General features: G+C 47.7%; 2 protein-coding genes across 2 annotated transcripts; both read left to right on the top strand.

Moving 5' to 3' along the window:
• Window positions 1-1,122: 1,122 nt before the first annotated feature.
• Window positions 1,123-2,140, top strand: EV420DRAFT_377544 (uncharacterized protein). The gene is made up of 5 exons (XM_060481888.1): window positions 1,123-1,456; window positions 1,513-1,662; window positions 1,713-1,750; window positions 1,805-1,875; window positions 1,930-2,140. Exons 1-5 carry the CDS (start codon window positions 1,310-1,312, stop codon window positions 1,983-1,985), a joined length of 462 nt encoding a protein of 153 aa, XP_060321815.1. The 5' UTR covers window positions 1,123-1,309; the 3' UTR covers window positions 1,986-2,140.
• Window positions 2,141-2,749: 609 nt separating this feature from the next.
• On the top strand, window positions 2,750-3,723 carry EV420DRAFT_377520 (uncharacterized protein). Its single transcript, XM_060481887.1, has 3 exons — window positions 2,750-2,938; window positions 2,992-3,405; window positions 3,462-3,723. Exons 1-3 carry the CDS (start codon window positions 2,854-2,856, stop codon window positions 3,590-3,592), a joined length of 630 nt encoding a protein of 209 aa, XP_060321814.1. The 5' UTR covers window positions 2,750-2,853; the 3' UTR covers window positions 3,593-3,723.
• The last annotated feature ends 14,385 nt before the right edge of the window (window positions 3,724-18,108 follow it).

Raw genomic sequence — 18,108 nt, 5'->3', positions numbered from 1 at the left:
AGGGGAATGGCCTAGGATCAGGCCTACATATGATTCCGATCTATAACGGAATGCTTGTCCGCCCATTCTATACGTGCGAAAGCAGTTCTCGGCGTAGGTCCTTGCTCTGTAGATAGGAAGTAGACCACGAAGCGACCTCGATAGGACCGATTTCATCAGAACTCAGTTGATGAGTTTCATTAGACTGTGATTTCGACGTAGACCCGGTATCGCATTGAAGGACTTCAGAGAAATGATGAGGTGGTGGTGGGAATTGAGAGTACCAGATGTCGAGGCGTTACCGCACAAAGATAACATGCATGACAGCAATAATATGACTTGAGAGACAAGCTGGTCAGGTAGGTAACTCAATAATACTACAAGTAACCCACGCACCTGCTTCAACCTGGGCACCCTTCTCCCTTTGGCTTCGTACCACTTTGAAATCGTTGAAGGTTCCCTTCCTTTGATGGTAAATGAAGGCAAGAAGGCAAGACGGTATTGCGGGATGAGGTTCGTTGATCAGTGTAATCCGGGTGTTGCCGGATTTGCCCCGCAAGCCTCTTTTAGGTCAACGACACTGAACTTCTTCTATATGGCGTTCAAGTGGGCGCCTGATTGCGATACAGCATCATGTGTATGCAGCGCCTACTGGATTTTGTTTCTGACTTCACATGTCCGGCACATTCAACCTTGTGACTTGTATCGAATTAGCAAAGCTCGTTGCTAGCCTCAGTGAACTTGCGCCCTTTCCCTACATTGGCTCTATCGCTGCATCTGTGGTCGCATTATTGGAGATATTTCAGGTGTGTAGTCCCCTCCTGCCTGGTTCTGCCGCTGATGAAGTCGCCAGAGTGCAGCTAAGAACTCCGATGACTTGGGTGAACTAGGGCAGAGTATCGTCCATACCTTAGTAGTAGCGAGGGATACCGTCCTGGGGCATGAAGACGCGAACGATATACATTTCCGCAATATCTGCATCGAATTTCAGATGTTAGTGAGTACGGCATTGACACTTGTATCTTTTACTGATTATCCACAAATATACTTGTCAGATAATTTGAACGAGTTGAGCGGGATCAAACGCAAGTCGTACGGGATCAAACGCGTCTTGAGGGCAAATAAAGTTTCTCATGATATAGAGACTTTTAAGCAGCGGTTTGAAGCCCTGAAAGGAAATTTTTTGATAGAATTACTTTATTTATATTGAACGTTAACGTGCTCATCCTCCTTCTAGATCCGAGCAGCCACTGGCTCGCGTCTTTTTCTGTCTGATGTCACGAAAGCGACCAATACCAGTATCACTGCCATCGATACTTCCCTCCAGCGCATGGAAACTGCCATCGATGCCGGAAACACACAGACAAGAGGTTTGCGAGAAGAGACGCGTGTCTTGGGAACCTTGCAAGCGCAAAGCGTGGAAAGGATTCGTGCGGACATTCAAGCACTTGACGGGGGACGGCTCTACAAGGGGATGGTAGGTCCCTCATTGATACAAAAGGATACAAACCTCATTTAATTCTTATTGAGTAGGTGCGGGACATCCTTCCAGGCGAAATTTATCTCAGCAGGGGCTTTTCTCCCTCCTACTCCTGGGATCCAGTATTCAATGAGTACTCTACCAACATAGAAGGGCCCAAAATTGTTCGTGTCTACCAATCTAACGATCGAGAAGCCATGTGGGTAGGCTATCCTTTTCTTATTTCCATTGAACAACACACAAGCCTTTTCAGCGATTCCAAGCCGACTTGGATCAGAGATTGTATCTTCGGTAATGAACTGTACGATCTAGCGTTGGTTTCTGAATCTCACACGAAGAAAACAGGCACCCGAATATTGATCAACTGTTTGGAGTGTGTACTTCCCAGCATTTTCCTGCCCTGGTATTTCATTCTGGTCAGGATTAAAAATTCTCATTGCTTTCTGTGTCCTGAAGTGATACCTTTGCAGGAAGTCATGAAAAGCGAATGCCCATTGACCAGTATATCGATACCTTGAGCGCATGAAAAGCCCTGCTTTTCAATTCTCTTATGGTGAAGGATACGCGCTTTTGAAGTTTACTGATCGAATTTTGACGCGAGACTTCTAGTACTATGACATTGTGGTGCGGAAGGCTTTTTAGAGAGTTGTACAAACCATGAATGCTGCTTTTTAGGAGACGATAGAGTATTTAAAGCAGTTTGATCTTTGGCATGCCTTCAGTTTGCTTCGACCGGGTGAGGTGAGCGTTCCTGGTCACTCAACTGAGCAAGTTCTTCCTAGTGCTGACGACTCTCGTAGGCGGCCGACTCCACTCTGCACACATATGTGAATGAATGGGGTCGTATCGTCCTGGCAGAGTTCGCCCCAAGGACAAATCATATGTTGCACAGTGAACTGCACCTCCTCCTTCGCGGGAAACGTTCTAAACAAGCGAACCAATCAAGAATACTCTCCTTTGACCATCTCAAGGTCTGGGATAAGCATCGTGCTCAACGCGTCTGGAGTATGCTCATGGACTGTCGTTTTGAAAAAGACACTTTGCCACAGATCTATGACCTCATTTACCAACTCTCAGTGGACTGGAAACTTGGCTCTGCGTCTGTGTCTGAACGACAATACTTTGACCCGCCAGGTAGCATCAGACAGGAAGAGAGTGTTCTGCAGAACAAGTATTATCCGATGATAGCATCGGGCTATGAGTGGTCTGTAAGCCAGCACACCGGACCGAGGGAGAAAATGACGGAAAAGTGCGTCGTATTTTCATGATGGGCACGCCCCACTTTCCAACTTTTCCGCAGAAAACCAGTGAGATATCTGGTGCCAGGCTCGTTCTTTTTGAGCTCTCCCAATATAAACGATGCCTCGTATCTGGAATCTAATGATGTTCGACGAATGGTTCATTCTTGGTTTGCACAAGCATCTCAGTTATACCGCTCGAGTGATTGGTCATCTTTTGGTCGGACTTACCTACAACGAGGTACATATACATATTGAATGCGATATTCAAGGATCCGACTGAACCAATCACAGATCTGGTATTTAACATTTTGGTTGAGATTATGGACTTCGAAAAGTGGAAAGACTGTCAGCTGTCTGATACATTTATGGCAGACCAATCAACGGTCTATATATCGATCTGGGCGCCTTGTACCGACCAGCAGACTGGGAAAATCCAGCCGCCCGTTATCAGCTTCTGTATGGATTCAGATCCGACAGGTCTATTGTCGCGCGCAGAGGTGGAGGACATGCTCGACTTAGAAATTACCCTGGAAGCATGGTGGTGGGAGTGCATGTTGCCACAGAAACAGCTCTCGACGATTCAGGAGATTAATGCGCTCTGTGGATTTGACCCGGCTTTGGGGGGTACGGACATTCGCGAATACTTTGACCTGCTCTCGTTGCAGCTTTCCAGCTGCGAGGAAACTGACGACCCAGTGAAGGACGGTGAGAATTACGGTAACTTGTACATCGCCTTCGCGCTTACACGACATTTTATAAAGATTTGAAAAGTGATGGCGGACAAGTACAAGCGCTGCACGCGAAATCTAGAAACAACTGCATGTTCTTGCTGCCACAGATTGCGATTGCACTTGCAGTTGCCGTGCTATCCTCGATGCTTTATCATTTTTGAGGCAGGATGTTGACCCTTCCAGGATATAGTGACTGAAAACAATATCTCTTACTTGTACTTGCGGATAATCAGTTAATCTACGACACTTCTGCAGTACACTTCTTTATAGCAGCACAAACATCCATCGGTGGACTCCTTACCGCTTATTACATATGAAGAAGAGAGCGAAAATGGAAAAGAGACTAAGGACGAAGTTGAAGATGAACCACCCAAGCATGTGCTAGGTCGTCTCGAAAGGTATCGTGAAGATGGCTTGGATGCCTACACCTTATAGTAGTGCAGCATTTGAATATTTAGTTCGATAGGTTTTTTACTATTTGGTAGTGCATAATCTGACTGAAGTATGATTTTCGTCTGTTGTATCGTGTACGCGTAACTCTGAATCTTGATACACTGATATTTAAACCGGGAGGAACAATAATGCCGAGACCCGGAAGCAAAGTTGAAAGAAAGATAGATAGATAACCGGTCGAGGTCCCAAAAGGATAGGGCCTGTAGTGGCCGCCGGATGTGTCCGAGATTTTCGTCTTCGCTCACTACCACCTTACTGCGAGGAAGTTCTTATGACCTCTAGCACATTGTTTTTTTTCGAAACCGTCTTCGTATGCGAATAATGCCCGGAAAATTTTCCGCCGTTCCACCTTCAGCTAGCTTCAATTCTAGCTCGGAACATCTTTTGCAAACTTCTCGGTCTAAACAACCTTCCTGTGAAACTTTTCCTGCTATCGACGGTGTACCTTCGGTGGCTTGAACGCTTCTCATGGACGAAAATATCGACAGCGCGTTGCCATTGTCCCAGGGAAAATGATACGATGTTTCGGACCAAGAAGATAATGCCTCTCTTCTGAAAATTTGTACGTATTCTTTCTCTGGCACAAATGCCGGCATTCATGGGCACGAAAGCTGTCTAAGACGCCAGGAAGACCTTTATTCTCGTTCTCTTCCAATAGTCTTAAAGATAAGGTATCTTCTCCCGCTTTGAAGGCAGCCCGGGCACTCAACTCTCACAGGTCTAGGCTAGGGAGGGCGGAATTCGAATCGAGAGAAGTGTTGCGCTTTCAATGGCCGCACTTTTCCAGGGAGTCGTACGTTCACTCTGCCCCAAAGCTCCCAGTCTGGCCTAGTTTCATGTTTTGCTAGCACAGATTTTCGGAAAATCCTGTCATTTCAAAACCATTCCGTATCTCTTCGGCAAAAAATCGTAGTCAAGGCGAGGGAACCTAGAAGGCATAGTTCCCTTTTATCTCCTCTAGTGATTGTCGAGTTGTTATCGAGTGACTGGCACGATTAACGCCAATCAACGTGTTAGTCCCGGGAGGTCAGGTTCAATTATATTGGAAGATTTTTATCTTATCATCATTCAGGTCAATCAATGAGAACATTTTCTGGATAAATTATTAGAAAATCACCGTTCTTACTGCGCTTCAAGGTACCTTTGCGCTTCGTCCTCATGGTTTTCATGCTGTATTAACCGAATTTCACAGATCAAACCCTGTGTGAGACCCGCTTTATGTGTATTCGCAACATGCTAGAATTCAGAATTGCGCTAAATAGGACGTGCGAGGGAATTACGCAGCTGACGATGACGTGACGCGATGACAGCTGCACGCTTCTTTCCTTTCTACCACCATTTACCTCCCCCGCCCAGATTCGGGTCTTCTGCACTTGGCCCTCTCTCTCCGCGTTACACCCGCCTTTTAACATGGTCGATTTTTTTCAACCTCAACATCAACAACTACCCAATATCCAACTACCTAATACCCAACTACTGTACGTGCTGGCATCTCGTTTCAATACTATTGTTTACCATTATACAGAACCATGTCCGATGCATCAACAGTGAAGGGCAGACCAGTTCCCGAAACGATAAGGCCTCCTTCCCTACGACCCAGATCTCCCTCTTGCTCGCGGAAGCGTGTTTCGCAAACCAGTTTTCCTATATCTCATTCACCTCCAACGACAGACTCAGACGTGGAACGGGTATACAAGCGCCGGAAGGTCATCAGCTCGTCTCCACCGAGTCCAACCGATAGTTTTGCTTCCTCCGACTCACTGGAAGAACCTCTAATATTCCAAACGCCATGCGAGTTTGAGTGCGATGATGACCTTGCCATTGCTGCCATCCTTGATGAGCACTCCCACATCCACGTGCCGGCGATGTCCACACCAGAGAGGGCACCCGTACTCCAGGAAGGGTGTAGTCCGTGGCTGAAGAGGGCTGTGAGCCTTAGTCGACGAGACGACAATTGATCGTGAGTGTTTCCGACTCCAATGAACCGGGCTGGACTGACGAATATCACGGATGTAGTATCTTGTTTTGGGCTGGTTTGTACTGTTACTACATGCTACTGTGGTTTGTGTTCTTCTACTATACTTGTGCATTACTATGATTATACCGTTATCGCCGCACTCCTCCTTCAAGTTCGTCTGACTCCAAGTTCCTGGATTCTCTCCTACGGCGCCGTTTCAAAGAGTGTTAGCAAGTGGGAGCAAGGCGGGGTCATCCCTCGGGGCCGACACGCCTCGACCAAAGCGTTAGTCCTGTTGTCAAGGGCCGCATACTACCTAAAAGGATCCGCACTCTTTGAGTCTCATACTGAACAAAATAGGCCTTGATAGTGACTGCTGTCATTTCAGACAGCTGGGCGTTCTCGTGGCCAAAACCCGACATCTCTTCGTCTCCATTGGGCATCAGTCGGTTTCCAGCGTGTTTCTAATCAGTAACTAAGGCTTTTCTATAGATGCGTCAAGATCAAATTGCAGCCAGGCGAATTTCAAGTCGCTATTCGGCTTGCTATGGTCATATTCCATGTTAGCCTCGCGGGATTGGAGTGCTTAGAAATGACCGTCAAGTCGGACCCATGTTTTCGGAATTCTTCGCAATAAGCGAGTACATAAGTGTTCCCACTCATATTCATACTCAAAATGAACAGAATGAACCAACTAACAGGATAGCTTCACCCGATCACCGTATGTTGACTAGCCTCGTGCTAAAGGTTTTCTCATCGCAAATATCTATAGCCTCCGCTATCATCTCGCAGCGCCTCTGTGAAGTGTTTGCACTAAACCCTACGTGTTTCTCTCCCACACACCTACTGTCTCGGCGTCCACAACGCCGATGCTGCACCACACGTAAGCTTCTTCGTCTGTCCTCCACATTTGCTTCCAAGCACTACTTGTCTCCGTCCCGTGCTCTCCCTCATCGCGCTCGTAGACTCCTCTTAACGTCCGATTCACTATCACTGTTTCTATTACTCCCCGTGTTTGTTTTATCGCGCGTGCGCTGCGAACGTGGAACTACGACATGCGTCCTCTTCCTCTGCTGTGGAATCAGCCGAGGGTCTGGTGCTTTTACGACTTTGGTCGCCATCTGGAGTCTAAATGAGTGAAGAGACGGAAACTGATAGCGACTGGACCGTGACGTACGGCTGAAGAATTCTTGGCAAGCGTTCACGGACTTGGTTAATTTCGGGGTGGGTTTGGCTGGCGTACGATGATCCGTGACGTGTTTTATACCGGGAACTCTGGGGCACTGTCTTACCGACATCTGGAGATGTTTCCAGATACTTCCATAGCCTTCGAGTGCATGCTAGGGTAGCAAGCGCCATCAATGTAATTCACTGACTCATCGACACTGGTTTGCTTTGAGTCGGAATTTTCCGGGACTCGGACAAGTTGGCACCTTGTACACCGTCCGTTCGTTGTATTCTGCCTTTTTCTCGCGATATATGGTCTCTCCAACTCTTTGCAGCGGGAGACGCCTCTGTGGTCAATTTTGTTCCGAATTCGAACAGATTTTATTGGAGCGAAGGGATGTTCTCCATTCTTTATGAGAACCGCATGTGACGACGGTGCCCATCACCGGGCGCCTGAACATGATTTCCCCACGATTTCTTGTAAGGCAGTACTGACGATATCTAGCACATAAGGGCTGGCAGTTGTGGCTAAAACAAACCCATACTCAATGGCTAGAAAGTCTCCGCTTCAGTGGACGGCTGTGTCGTTTACTCGGTGCTGTTGTGCATCTGGACTTGAGATAATGCTCGGTTCTGTTTGATGAACCTCGTGTAAAACACGCAGACCGAGATGACTCTTTTGTACCCCTAAGCGCCAGGGTCTGGTCATATGTCGTGACGGACAGAATCATTCACCCTCTTTCGGTATCACAGAACCAGTATCCAATTGGCCAGTGTGTGACTCGTATATCAATATAATCTGGAGAGATTGACGCTCTTTCGACGAATCGCCGCCATGTCCTACGTATCCCTCGATGAGCCGTCAGATGTAGCGCCGATATCAGGGTCTCCCAGTCACAGCCAAGACTATTACTGGGAGATCGTTATTCTACAGGTAGAGTCTGCTTAAAGCGGAATGATAAATGTGTCATTCATCAGACGTACAGGTGGAAGATACCCTCTTCCGAATACCAAAGCACCATTTAGTCGGAAAATCAGAGGCGTTTGCTACTATGCTATCTCTACCTCAAGGCGGCAACGAACCCGAGGGATTTAGCGACGATAGGCCCATCCAGCTAGCGGGTATCAAGAAAATCGATTTTGAACGACTGCTTCAGATTATCTACCCCATGTGAGAGATCTGCTCTTTGATGATTGCAAGAGGTGCTGACAAGATACAACAGAGATACCACACAACAGCCTGAATTGTCCATAAATGGCTGGATTTCCGTTCTCGCACTCTCCAACATATGGCGGATGACGGCGGTCCGAAAGACTGCCATCCAAAGTTTAACAAACAGCCTATCACAGATATCACCCGTGGAGAGGATCCTTCTTGGCAGAAAATATTCAGTTGCACCTTGGGTTTCTTCCGGATACGAAGAACTCGCCAGCCGTACGGAAGTGGTGTCCTTTGAAGACGCGGAAAGGATTGGTGTGGGTACGGCGCTGACGATTCAGCACATACGAGAGTCACTTTTCATGGAACTTGTTCAAAGACAAAATTCGGGTTCATATTACTGCAGTAATTGTCGTCGTTACAACTCCTCCTACTACAGCGGAAGTTATGCTTCAGTTCCGTCAGTTCCGCCATTTGACTCGCATGCGGTGAAGGAGAAGGCGGGGAGACTTTTTGAAGCTGAGTTGAAAGACGTCGAGGCAGAAGGAGCCAGGTTTGAGTGATATGTATCAGAGATAATATCGTTAGGTTTTGCACAATGGAGAAAGGCTGATTGCCTCGATTTAGCGCGTAAATCATGCAGTTGTAGGATGCCTGCCAGTGAGTCGTTTGATCACATCTGGGAACCCAGCGAGACCATCTGTCCGATAGGTTACTAGAGTATAAATCTGGAGATGTTTCCGGAGACTTCAACCTATGCCGTCCGTCCTGTACATAATTCCCTGTAGTTACAGGGGAACCAACTGTACACAATTCCCTATTACTACAGGGGATCAATTCGTGTGTACTCTTCAGCAAATGGTCCTGTGCACAGGACCATACCTGAGTCGAGCTCCTCGTTTGCCTCGATGCCCTTTAACCCCATACTCGACGGGGAAGTCTAGGTCTCCCGAGGCCTGCCTAGTTTAGGATAGAGCCATCGAAAACGCGAGATCTGCTCTATCGAGATTTTTGTAAGAAGATCCATTCGTGATCGAACTCCGAGTCAATGGCAGGTTGGACGAACGGCCATCGGGATCGCACGTTTCGGCAGTGTTGGCATAACTTATGTTTTCTGTCGTGTCCCTAGAAACTGTTCTTCAATGCAAACCTATTTCCCCAAACCCTTCGATAATATAACGGTTTGAACAGTCGACGATGGCCGATTCTCCACGGTGTTGCCGTGATGAAGATGATTTGTGTCGTATTGCAGAACAAATATTGTTATCAGGGGGATGGGCACCATTTTACACAGCCAATAAACAGAGCCAGATAAGCCGGGCTTTTCTCAAAAGTGCACAGATCCATTTTCCGAGCTGTACACAGCTTGGTTCACAACTCAATGTGCTGGAGCCAGGAGTGTACATACAGATGGAGCGGTAGAGTGTCCTTCCCTACAGATGAGATGTACGAATTAACACCTTATTATTAATATCTACACGCAGTCTAAGACTACTATTGTCAAGTGCGTAAGCCATGTACTTGTCGAATTGGTATTCGTCGTTGGTTCGAATCCTTGTATTCTCATTTTTTCCGCTTTATAGTGGCATGCACAATGCGCATTGCTAGGTAGTAACGAAAGATTCGTGCATTCCATATAATGACGCTGAATTAATGTAGTTGATTCTTCCCAAGAGTGCAAGCTGACGAGTCGCAATGAGAGACAAAGATAGCCGTTCAGTGGAAAATCTAGTTGGTGGTACGAACCAATTAGTTTGTCTGGAGTTTTATTTCGGGCACTTCTTAAATAGATGTCACACTTTCCATTCAGAAAGATTTTGTGAGGTCTAGAGATGAACAGAGCACAGAGAGAGCGAGAGAAACGATAGGGTGAGACGATCAGACGAAAATACCAAATTGGTACGGGATCAACTTAATTGCCCAAAGTGCAAGTCTTGTATGCTTGCTCCCATGCCCTCATGGCTCCGCGCAAAAATTATCATTTTCCTGAAGATAAACGACAGGCCGTCTGTGATAAGAGTAAGCAGCAAAGTAAGTGCTTGACACTACTGCTTTTCGGGCTTTTCTGAACAAATTTGTTTCGCATCAGACATATGCCTGGAGATATCCTTTAAGTGCAAGGCTGCGTATCGGGCACAAGCTCAAGCATAATTTCAATCAATTGTCCCAGAGTCTGTGTACCCCTTGCTCATGATTATTAGAAGCACCAGTGAACCAGTCGACTTCCAGGACTGTCATATCCTCTATGCATATGCCTTCGGGTTCAGTAGTAAAGATGATTGCACAGCGCAAAAGAATAGCGAATTATAATCATTATGAGATCGTCTCAGTGTGAGTCGCTGTATGTATTCCAAGAGCAGCTAAATGGAATGGATATTAGGCCTGTCGCAGTGCCACTACCTAGTACCCCTTCCTCCTCCTGATCCATTCATCAAAATCGATGCTGATGCTAGGAGCCTGATGCGGGCAACATGCTGTGAGTTCGAATATCTTCTCCACGGGAGGGACGAGTCTAAAGACAAGAGATCTAGCGGCAGGAGACGTATGGAACGAGGTACAGAATTGGGCTTTAAGATCAGAAGTGGATGACGACCACACGCTGACCAGTCTCAAAGATCCTGATCAACCCGATTCTAGATACTGCGATTGAAGACAAAAATAGTAGGTAGATTCTGATAGAAGGAAAGAGGCGCAAAGTCAGGCAACGATGAGCAAGGGGGCAGGAGCGTACGGGGGTATATTTGGCAGGGTGCCAGGCATGACAGGTACAAGCCGCTGTGTAAAATTTGCACAGGACCTGATCCCTGAGAAGTGCACAGGAGCGGATCCCTGTAGTTACAGGGAATTGTGCACAGGGCGCTCCTCTGTAGTTACAGGGATTCTGTGCACAGAATGGACGGTATAGCCTCTGAACTGGTCATATGTTGTGACAACCAGAAATACAGCCCTCTGGTGGGGTCACAGAACCCAGCATTCAATTGAGTACGACTCATATAATCTGCAGTGACTGGCGCTTATTCGACAAATCCATCGCCATGCCCTACGTATCCCTTGATGTACCGTCAGATCCAATGCCAATATCGCCGTCGCCCAGTCGCAGCCAGGACTATTACTGGGAGAACATCGTTCTACAAGTATCTCTGTTTTGAGACATTGATGATAGAGATATCATTCACGAAGACTGTAGGTCGAAGATACCCTCTTTCGAGTACCAAAGCAGCATTTAGTCGGAAAATCAGAGGCGTTTGATTCGATGCTATCTCTGCCTCAAGGTGGCAGTGAACCCGAGGGTATCACTGACGATAGGCCCATCCGGCTAGCGGGTATCAAGAAGATAGATTTTGAACGACTGCTTCAGGTTCTTCATCCCATGTAAGAACCCAATCTTCGAATGCGAGGCATGCTAACCAAAGTGCAACAGAGATACCACGAAACAGCCCGAGTTATCTGTAAACGGCTGGGTGTCCGTTCTCGCACTTTCCAGCTTATGGCGAATGACTGTGCGGAAAACTGCCATCGAGCGTTTGACGAGCAGTTTATCGGAGATATCTCCTGCGGATAGGATCGTTCTTGGTAGAAAATATTCGGTCGAGCAATGGATTTCTTCCGGATGTGAGGAACTCGCTACTCGTGTGGAAGTGGTGTCCCTCGAAGAGGGGGAAAGGGTCGGCTTGAGCACGGCGCTGAGGCTTGGACACATACGAGAGTCAAATTTCATGGATGGTAATCAACAACAAACCCAAGGTTCATATTACTGTAGTCATTGTGGTTATTACCGTTGCGGGTGTAGCGGAAATAATTTGTCACGGCCACCATTCAACTCGCATGTGGTGAAGGAGAAGGTGGGGAGACTTTTCGAAGCCGAGTTGAAGGACGTCGAGGCTGAAGGAGCCGGGTTTGAGTGATTATGCATTTATGTATCATAGATGAGATAGTTACGTTTTCAATGCAATGAAGTCCTCTTGCATGCTGATTGCTTCGATTTAGCGCATAATGAATCACGCAATAGTAAGATGCTTGCTAGCGAGTATCATATTGCCACCACGTCGCCTGGTTGACATCGGATATAGGGCTTCGCACCGTCACCGTATAGTACGGTTATACGGGTACCGTGCCCGTTCCGTCTGGCGAAATAACTTGCCCAGAGACGGACGGTATACGGACATCCCGTATACCGTTAGCAACCGTATAAACACGGCCGTCATACGGTAATCGACGGCCGTGTATGTATCTAAAAATAACTGTCATCAGATCACACTGTACACGTGTTTGCCATACACTTAACATCGTACCACGATGTGCTGGCACCGCAAGCTCTTCAGCGCTACCACCCGATCTTCTTTCACTCGCTCTACTCAAGCTCTAACCCTTATCAGCATAGAATACTTTCTATTTCCTGCTTCTGCTGCCTCTATTCTACTACTGTTTCATCCTTTGAGTTTGACTACCCACACATATTGCGCAATAATTTGCCCCCCGCTGGCCTGTGCACCTGTCAAATACTGCTGAATTTTAAGCCAGAGGAGTTCACGAAAGAGTATATAATGGTCCTTTTTTCGCAGACTTACAACCACATTCTGAGCATCATGACAGATCAGTGTGCCCTCGATGCCAATGGAAACTTGAAATCCCCCTCGAAATTCAATTTTTATCACGATGCAGATGACGACGTGCCCATGGCAGGATCTGGAGCTGCTCCGAAGCCCCAAATATCAGGTATGTATTATTCAACGGCCGTCTATATACCCGTACCGTACCGTCAACCTAGTTCTAAGAGCATTGACGGTACGGTTACGGATCAGCCGTCGCCCGTCACTGTACCGTGGCTATACGGCCGTATACCGTATACGGTACGGTGCGAAGCCCTAATCGGATAAGGTACTAGAGTGACTTGAATAAGCAGGCGGTGATTTGACTCCAGACAAGGTCCCTATGTAATGGAAGGCTGTTTCAGTTGAGAGTACAGTCAGAGCATCTGCCTGAGTTTAGGATGAAAGCATTCAGCAATGCCATCAGAAATGACGACGAACTCGACGGAGAACGAAAGACGGGAATCACGGGCCGAGAGCTGCGACATGATTCTCACGCCATCGACGCGTCTCAGACCTGAACCACCACCATCCAGTGTCCGCACGCAAGTCTGCGTGTCACCAATCGAACTTCCGGGATTTTGTCACACTAGGCGAAGTGCTTGCGGTTATCTTCTTGGTGAGCTTGTCTACTCAAGAGTTCATCTACTTCCCGGTCTCATATTTGGCTTTGAAGTTACCCACAATAAAAAGCACCCTCATGGCATCCATTCCTCCAGAACTTGTGTTGGAAATCCTGACATACATAAGTGGATGCGGTGACGATCTTAGGGCATGCTGTCTCGTCTGTCGTGCTTGGCGTCAGCTTGCCCAACCCTTTGTCTTTTCCGAATTATCCTTGTCCCTCGAATCGCATTGCCACCCTTGGAACCGGAAATTTTCCATATATCCTCATCTCGCCCAGTACGTCACTCGCCTGGACCTATGGGGTGGAAACTGGGGAAGCCCAGATACTCTATCGTTTGTCGAAGCTCAACCTCCATTTCTCCAAGGTCCTGCGACATCGAAGCTCATATGCCAGCTTCCAAATATCAAGTATCTGAAAATATACGACTTTTTCTTACCAAGCGAGAGGGAGGTAGAAGTTCTGTGCCATTTTACGCGGCTGGAGTGGCTGGAAATGCACGAGGTGATGTTCAGCCAACCAGCGGATCTGTTGGATTTCATGTCGCAATCGGTCAATCTGAAGGGCCTCCATATCACGGACACAGAGGTCAGGAGTCCTACCAAAGGACCGATTGGTCCTTTACTCCACAATCACGTCGACGCCGTTCCAAAACGGCTAAGGAATCTGAAGCTCCAAGACCCCACTGAAAGCCTGTATATCGTCTCTTGGCTTTTAGGAGGAGCCTTTGATCTCGGTGATCTCACCGACCTCACCTTATCTTGGAAATCATTCCAGATAAAGCGCGATCCTGGACCTCAATCTTTTTCCTATATCGATCCTTTTATAAACTCGGTCGGTGCAGGGATCAAATGTCTACGACTCAATATTGAAACTTTGGAGCACAACTCGGAAGTGCACGTTAATTATATGCTAGGTGAGCGCATTGATTTTTTTGGACAATCGCCTTGTGCTCATTATGCATACAGAACACTTCATCTCGAAGAGAGCGTTGGGCAGCTTTACAGCGCTAGACACCCTGGAAGTCCACTCAATAAATCGCTATATCAACAATGATGCAGGTCATTTAGTTGACATTGAACGTCTTCTCCACCACACCATGCTCCCAAACCTTCGGAAAATATGCATCACGACGCGGTTCACCCTGAACACTGCCGACGATCTTCCATCCTACAAAGAGCTTCCTGTCTGGGCTAGTCTTGATGGACTCCTTGCCAGCTCACAGTTTCCGTCTTTTCAACAGCTTCTGTTACTCATCGAGGTGAAAAATATCCATTGGGATGCTTACAAGTTCGGACTGAGATTCGAAGACTCCGATTCCGATGATGAAGCTGCTCCCAGTGTTGTTATCCCTCCGCTGGTCACCAGACATCCGTGGCCAGAGCATCTCCCAACGGTGGACGATGTCGCCGCGATGATCACAGAGCAAATGCCGACATTGGCGTCTCGAGGATGTTTGCTATTCCGCCCTGCTAAGATGGGCCGATTCTAATGTATCGGAGAAGTGCATTTAGAAGAAGTGCTTCTACTCGATTCTATCAGATTGTCTTCTTTGAATGTGATATCTATAAACGGACTATATACAATCGATCTCATTGCCGGTAACGTTCAATACTTTCTCTCACGGACCCTACTTTATCATTCTATGTGATAAGGACGAAGCAGGCAAGGCCGTTGACACGGGGCAAGGATAGGCGCCGCCGCCTGTGCACGAGGCAGCTCGTCAATTACCACCACCACCACCTAGTTAGGTCCGATTTGACCTACATCCATAAATCGACTGCCCTTTTTTACCTGCTGGTAGCTGGTCATTTTTGACGACCGACCCACACGAGACAGACTTTATTCGACACTCGAATCCATCACTCCAAATCATCCCAACTCATCTCATATTCCAAAATTCGTTGGTATTTTTCTTATTCTACCCTTCTTCTTTTCTAATATTACGTTCTGCGCCAGTAGAATGAGCAAATCCACAACTGCAACAGTACCAAAGATCCCAGCCCAGCCACCAACCCAGTCAGCTTGGTCAAGAGGCCCACCACAAACCGCGTCTTCGTCACGATATCAATCTCCAGCTCCTCAGAATGCAACTGTCCATGCAGCACATTCAAGACGCCCTAGTACTCTTGGCCAGGGCATACACATAAAAGATGGAGTGAGCATTCCTCAGAATAAAGGAGCTGCGAAGCAAGGTGAGTGGCATTCTGCCCGTTGTCGTGCGCCGCTAACCTTTGCCATGCCAGGACCCGCAGTGTCCTTCGGATCTTTAGATGATGTTTCGGCGCCAATGTCGTCGTCACCCGCTGCCGCAAAGCTAGGATCTTCCTCTATTACGCCACACAAACCACGAAAACAGGACATTGCTAAATTGTTCGAGAATCCATCGTTGGTGTCCCCGTCACAAGCTTCCTCCGATACCTCATCTCCTAATATCAGACCTTCAAACCTCCCACCTTCATCACAGCCTCCCTCGATACCATCATCATCGTCATCTCATCTGCCGTATTCTCCCTTTGCTCCTCAAAATGGCATGCGACCTCAACAGATAAATGCTGGCCCTAATGCTAGTGCTAGTGGCTCTGATCCAAGGTCGCCTCTGTATCAACGGCAGGTCCCTAATGACAATACCCCCCGTATACCGAGTAGGCCAACCGGGCCAGGGGCGCCCCCGGGCCAGATGTCTGGGGGTCTCGGTAGTCCTCGTCTGACACCCCATCCTCCTCCTACAAATATGCCTCCTCCAATGCAGACCCAAATGGCATGGAAGCCCAATTACTATGTAAGTGCAGTGCTCTAGCGTCTTATCAGTCTTCATAATTTTTTTTCCCTTTCAGTATATGGGTGACCAGCCATATATGTACCCTTGGTATGCAATGCCTCAGCAGCATCAGATGCCGCCTCAACAACCCCAACATCATCCGCCTCCTCCCGGTGGGCATGGCCCTCCCCATAATGGGATACCCGTTTCTCCTCGCAACCACCCTCCGCCTCTTCAAGGACCTGGAACCCCGACTCCGACTCACGCAATACCAGCTACCCATTCTCCTCATCTTTCGCCCACCATGTCACGTTCTTCTTCCTCTGGAAGCATTGACAGTTTGTCATTGCCGCCTCCCACACCCTCCTCCGCCTCGATGCCCAGTACTAGTCGATTAAGCACCAGCGCTAGCGCGTTTGTACCCGGTCAACGATCAAGTGCTCGAATTTCACTGAAAAATGTAGACGGGACGGAAATCAACTTGGAAAACCTTAAGAACCAGAAACACAGTCCCGCTCTGTCTGGCACTGCACTTCCACCGGTTGGATCGGCACATGGCAACCCTAATCGACGGTCTGTTGTACGCATGGAATCCGAAGAGGAGCGGTCGGAACGCCTAGCAGGTGAACGGGAGAAGGAGCAGACCAAAGCCAAGGAGAAGGAAGAGAAGGAACTTAGGGAGAAGGAGAAGGAGCAACACACATCAGCCATAGAGGAGGCGGTATGTGTCAGAAACGAGAGCTTTTACTGGGAAAACGGTATCTTCTTGGTTGGTGTCGCTTCCACAGTCGTTGTTTAATTCAGCTGACAAGAGTTGTTGAAGGTTGAAGATGAGCTCTTCTGTGTGCCGAGATATCAGTTCATCAAGCAATCAGAAACGTTCAGAGCCATGTTCACATTGCTCCAGGCAGATGCTAATGCAGTTGAAGGCAACACCGATGACAGGCCCATTCGTTTATACGGTGTCAGCAAAATTGATTTCGAGCGACTGTTGAATTTCATGTACCATCTGTATGGTTTCCGCTGCTCGATTATACGATTGATCTCATGTATGTCTAGGGACATTCCTTCTGTGCCGACAAGGCCGCTGGAGGAATGGATCTCGATCTTGAAGCTCTCTACGATGTGGGTAATGACAGAGATACGCAACAGCGCTATCTTTCATATCATTGAGCGCCATCAGGAGGTAGAAGTGGTAGAGCGGATTACCTTGGGAACAAGTTGTAACGCCCCAGCGTTGGTGAGGTCCGGACTCGTCACTCTGGTTAACCAAGACGGAGGGGTTTCTGAGCGGCAAGCGAGGCTTCTTGGCTGGGAAACGGCGATGCGCATCCAGTGGGCGCGGGAAAAATTGATAGCGTCGCAAGGTTATTCATGCACTTTTGACGAAGATCAAGTATGCATGGCAGCGGCGAGCGTGTTCTTTGGGGAGTCGAGTGAGTCATTCGAGTCGGAGATGTTTGAGCCGGGTGCTTCTAGGTAAGGGCAGAGGATAGTGACGATGATCAACATTTATATTGGTAACCCGCAGATACGCCTCGTTATGAGCGAAGACGCGGAGATGCAGTGCACTAAGACTATCCAGGACTACGTCGCTAGTTGATACACTATTCTACTTTGCGGCTCTATGGGTGTTATAACACTCGTGTAATTCCATGTATTTTTTTTGTGGGTGCTATGCTACTGATGTCGTGATTTCTAAAAGCAAAGGAAGAACTTAAGGCTTGAAGGTGGCTACAAGTCCAAATTAGAACCCAATGTTTCCATAGTTTTACAAACGGCTACAACGTCATTTGAACCCTATGAATCGCCGCCAAAATTTCGTGATAGCATCCATCGGCAGCTTACAGATTAGTCGTTAACGGCCATCCACGACCCACGTCTGCAGTCTGGATGGAATGTCTTTGACAATTCATTTTCTTCATTCCACTCCACCCTCCTCGCTTCGGGAGAGCTACCGGCCCAT

This window comes from Desarmillaria tabescens (genome assembly GCF_030435595.1).
Source record: "Desarmillaria tabescens strain CCBAS 213 chromosome Unknown EV420scaffold_175, whole genome shotgun sequence".
NCBI lineage: Eukaryota > Fungi > Basidiomycota > Agaricomycetes > Agaricales > Physalacriaceae > Desarmillaria > Desarmillaria tabescens.
The sequence above is the reverse complement of the archived record's forward strand: the minus strand, read 5'-3'. Positions and strand labels throughout refer to the sequence as shown.

Bases quoted from the DNA above. Each gene is read 5' to 3' on its own strand.
- EV420DRAFT_377544 (XM_060481888.1), top strand. From the start codon at position 1,310: ATGGAAACTGCCATCGATGCCGGAAACACACAGACAAGAGGTTTGCGA. The intron at 1,457-1,512 runs GTAGGTCCCTCA...CTTATTGAGTAG, and splicing joins GACGGCTCTACAAGGGGATG to GTGCGGGACATCCTTCCAGG. The intron at 1,751-1,804 runs GTAATGAACTGT...CGAAGAAAACAG, and splicing joins GATCAGAGATTGTATCTTCG to GCACCCGAATATTGATCAAC.
- EV420DRAFT_377520 (XM_060481887.1), top strand. From the start codon at position 2,854: ATGGTTCATTCTTGGTTTGCACAAGCATCTCAGTTATACCGCTCGAGT. The intron at 2,939-2,991 runs GTACATATACAT...AACCAATCACAG, and splicing joins TCGGACTTACCTACAACGAG to ATCTGGTATTTAACATTTTG. The intron at 3,406-3,461 runs GTGAGAATTACG...CATTTTATAAAG, and splicing joins TGACGACCCAGTGAAGGACG to ATTTGAAAAGTGATGGCGGA.